At 41.5% G+C, this 3,853-nt stretch overlaps 1 protein-coding gene and 1 non-coding gene across 2 annotated transcripts; one reads left to right on the forward strand and one right to left on the reverse strand.

The window, feature by feature from the left end:
- Positions 1-1,334: 1,334 nt before the first annotated feature.
- LOC113759552 lies at positions 1,335-2,887 on the reverse strand. The gene is made up of 3 exons (XM_027302124.1): positions 2,587-2,887; positions 1,553-2,502; positions 1,335-1,496 (listed from the first exon to the last, which is right to left on the reverse strand). The coding sequence occupies exons 1-3, from the start codon at positions 2,885-2,887 to the stop codon at positions 1,335-1,337; spliced, it is 1,413 nt and encodes a 470-aa protein (XP_027157925.1).
- On the forward strand, positions 2,409-2,515 carry LOC113764267. The gene has a single exon (XR_003467547.1). It is a non-coding gene; the product is annotated as a small nucleolar RNA R71 (small nucleolar RNA).
- Positions 2,888-3,853: the final 966 nt, after the last annotated feature.

The following is a 3,853-nucleotide window of genomic DNA, read 5'->3' on the forward strand; positions in this document are numbered from 1 at the left end:
CTTTTCCTGGTCCTCTGGTGATATCACGATCTGGAAGTACTCTAAAAAACCATCCAAGAAACAGCAATAAATACGACCAGCTAATCTTTCTATTATCTGATCAATAAAAGAGAGAGGAAAATGGTCCTTTTTCGTCACAGAATTTAGCCTCCGGTAGTCAATGCACTGACGCCAGCCAGTAGCTTTCCTAATTGGAACCATATCACCCTCCTGGTTCTCCTCTACGATCACTGGGATCACTTGAACAGGACTCACCCAAGGACTGTCCGAGATAGCAAAAATAATCCCCACCTCTTGGAGTTTAAGTATCTCTTTCTTTACAACTTCCATCATCAGAGGATTCAACCTCCGTTGTGCCTGTCTTATCGACTTCGCATCCTCTTCGAGTCGAATCCGGTGCATGCATAAGGATAGACTTATTCCATTTATATCTGCTATGCTCCATCCAATTACCTCCTTATGCTCCTTAAGAATTCGCACCGGTTTGTCCTCTTGATTTGAAGATAAATATGCAGAAATAATTACCGGAAGTGTCTCCCGGTCTCCCAGGAATGCGTACTTTAGATGCTTCGGGAGAGACTTAACCTTTAACTCCGGTGCCTGCACAACTGAAGGAAGCAGCTTTGTCTGAGTCTCTGGCACAAACAGAGAAGTAAACTCATACCTTGGAGAAACAGTTGATAGTGAGTATAAGGCTTCAACTGCATGGTGCAACTCATCCCTCATGTCCACATCAAGAGTTACACCCAACTCAAGATGCTTGATTAGGGCCACTTCCAATGCGTCCTCACCATTCAGTTCGAAAGTTTACTGTACAATGAGCTCAAAAACATTCAAAGCAAAGACTGAGTTAGATTCTTTTGGGTACTTCATCGCCTCAAAAATATTAAAGTTTACAGTTTCGCCATCAAATTCTATTGATAAAGTATCCTCATTCACGTCTATTTTTGTCCTAGCAGTGCTAAGAAAGGTCTACCTAACAAAATAGGTGACGGGTTTAACGACTTTTCATCTCCCATATCCAAGATATAAAAATCTGATGAAAAAACTAACTCATTTACTTGAACCAAGACATCCTTAACTAACCCCTCTAGGTAGGCATTGGTGCTGTCGGCAAGTTGGATTATGATGGTCGTCTCTTTTAATGACTCAAGATTCAGGGACGTATAAATGATTTTTGGCATCACGTTGATTGACGCCCCTAAATCCAAACGGCTCTCCTGATCGGTGTATTTTCTATCTTACAAGGGATCGTGAATATACCTGGATCCCCACATTTGGGTGAGAGTTTTCTTTGGAGTATAGCTGATACGTTTTCTCCTACCGCTACCCTTTCATCCCCTCTCAACTTTCTCTTGTGAGTGTACAAGTTCTTGAGAAATTTTGCGTACTTCGGTACTTGCTTGATTGCATCCAACAAAGGGATGTTGATTTCCACTTTTCTGAACACGTCCAGGATCTCTTTCTCTTTCCCCGCCTTCTTCGTTTTCTCCAACCTGCATGGAAAAGGAGGTAAATTAGATTTAATAGGAATTGATGGAGTAAGAGTTACCTTAGGGTCTCCATGAATGTGTCTTTCTTCCTCAATCTCTTTTTTTATCTCCTCCTCACTCTTATCTTTCAGGTTCGTGGTCTTAGGCCCCTCCACTTCTTTACCACTTCTTAATGTCATGGTACTCACATTTTTTGGGTTTGTCTCGGGTTGCGATGGTAATTTTCCAAAAACTTGGGACTCCAAGCTATTAATCGCGATTGCCATGTGACTTATTTGAATCTCCAGATTTTTCATGCTTGCTCTGGTTTTCTGTTGGAACTGAGCAGTACTCGTGGCCAGGCTCTTGACAATATCTTCCAAAGAACTTCCTGAGTTAGATGACGAAGGTTGTGATGTTGGTTGCCATGGTTGCTGGAATCCCGGTGGACGATTGGAGAATAAATTCTGTGGCCTATTCCCATAGCTGAAATTGGGGTGGTCTCTCCAATCCGAATTATACGTGTTGGAATATGGGTCATACTGCCTACGAGGCGCGGGTACGCCTCCAACCATGTTCACTTGTTCAGCCCCATCCTCTTGCAACATAGGGCATGAGTCAGTGGGGTGGCCCACATTTGTGCAGATTCCACAGGCCTTTGCTTGATGCATGTTTCCCACAACTAATTGTCGAACAAAAGATGTTAGCTCTGATATCTGCTGCTGAATGGATGACGTCTCTACCTCGTTGACCCTACGGGTAGGGTTACTCTCACGGAAGCCAAACTGTTGAGAATTCTCTGCCATCAATTCAATGAGTAACCATGCTTCCCTTGGTGTCTTGTTCACCAATGCTCCCCCACTTGCAGCATCAATGATACTCCTATTAGACGACCGGAGGCTCTCATAGAAATATTGGATCAATAGTTGTTCACTAATTTGATGTTGTGGGCACCTAGTGCACAACTTATTGAACTTCTCCCAATAGTCGTATAGGGATTCTCCAGGGTACTGCTTAATGTCACATATCTCTTTTTTTAGACTTGCAGCCCGGGACGCAGGGAAGAATTTTTCCAAAAATTTCTTCTTAAGTTAGGTCCATGTGGTGATACTACCTGCAGGTAGGTAGTACAACCAATCCTTCGCTGCATCCTTGAGAGAGAATGAGAAGGCTCTAAGTTTAATCTGCTCCTCAGTAATTCCTGGAGGCTTCATACTGGAGCATACCACATCGAACTCTTGAATGTATTTATGGAGTTCCTCACCCGAGATGCCATGGAACGTGGGTAGGAGGTGAATTAATCCTGACTTCAGTTCGAAAGAGGTATTCTCAACTAGAGTTGGAAATGTGATGCACAACGGCTGTTGGGACAATTCCGAAGCAGCCAGCTCCCTTAGTGTCCTTGCATTCGCCATAGGGATGTCCTCTTGGCCTGAGTCACTTAAATTTTAACAACTCAAATTTGTTGACTCAATCTCCGGATCCAGTCTCTGAGATGCAGTGCTGGATTGCTCCTTCCTTAGCTGTCTGGTCTCTTTCTTAGTTTGGGGCGCAGTCTTCACTACTTTTGGGTAAAAAATCAATTCACCTGTATGAGAAGAACGAGGCATAAACTAGAAAAATGTTAGACAAATCCAAAGAGAACAACTTAGAAAGAAACAAAATTAACCAAAACACCGTTCCCCGGTAATGGCGCCAAAAATTGACAGGTGCCGAATCTGTACAATAATAATTACTAAAAAGTTCTAATTACCACCTCAATTAATTATGAAACAAATCTAAGTATTGGAGCAGGGACCCTAGGTGTGCAGTAGGTTACTTAATTCATCCTGTTCCCGAAGAGTTTGCTTTATCCGATATACCAGATTTATCTATAAAAATATTAATTTTGCGTATAATGGCAAGTAGGGTCGATTCCACAGGAAGTGGGTAGGAAGTTGTTTCTTTCCAAGTCAATAGAATAAAATTGGGGGATGATTAATGGGATGGAAATGAAAATAAAATAAATAAAATTCAAAAGATAACTCCACAAGTACAATTTACTAAAAATAGCAATTAATAAAATTTTACCCAAATGATTAACTTTTCAAGCACGGCCCAATTAAATGATCATCGATGCAGAGATATTTCATTCATCCGTTATTAAGTTGGTTATAGTTATCAACAAGCTCTGACAGCCAGTTCTTCCTTACCTTTTTGACAGCCAAGGTACGACCGTTGACTGCTTCTCTAACCAAAAAACAACCCTAGGTACGACTGTAGGAATTTAATTATCCAGTTGCATTAAAACTGGAAAAACCTAACCCTAACCAATAAACACACTAAGAGGGTTTATTTAAATTAGATCTTGCATTCCCCCAATATAAAGTCAATTATGGTGG

This window comes from Coffea eugenioides, chromosome 2 (assembly GCF_003713205.1).
Source record: "Coffea eugenioides isolate CCC68of chromosome 2, Ceug_1.0, whole genome shotgun sequence".
Classification (NCBI taxonomy): Eukaryota; Viridiplantae; Streptophyta; class Magnoliopsida; order Gentianales; family Rubiaceae; genus Coffea; species Coffea eugenioides.

Coding starts and splice junctions, on each gene's coding strand:
- LOC113759552 (XM_027302124.1), bottom strand. CDS start 2,887: ATGGCGAATGCAAGGACACTAAGGGAGCTGGCTGCTTCGGAATTGTCC. Junction 2,503..2,586: donor GTTGTACTACCTACCTGCAG/GTAGTATCACCA, acceptor GTCTAAAAAAAG/AGATATGTGACATTAAGCAG. Junction 1,497..1,552: donor ACATTCATGGAGACCCTAAG/GTAACTCTTACT, acceptor TTTTCCATGCAG/GTTGGAGAAAACGAAGAAGG.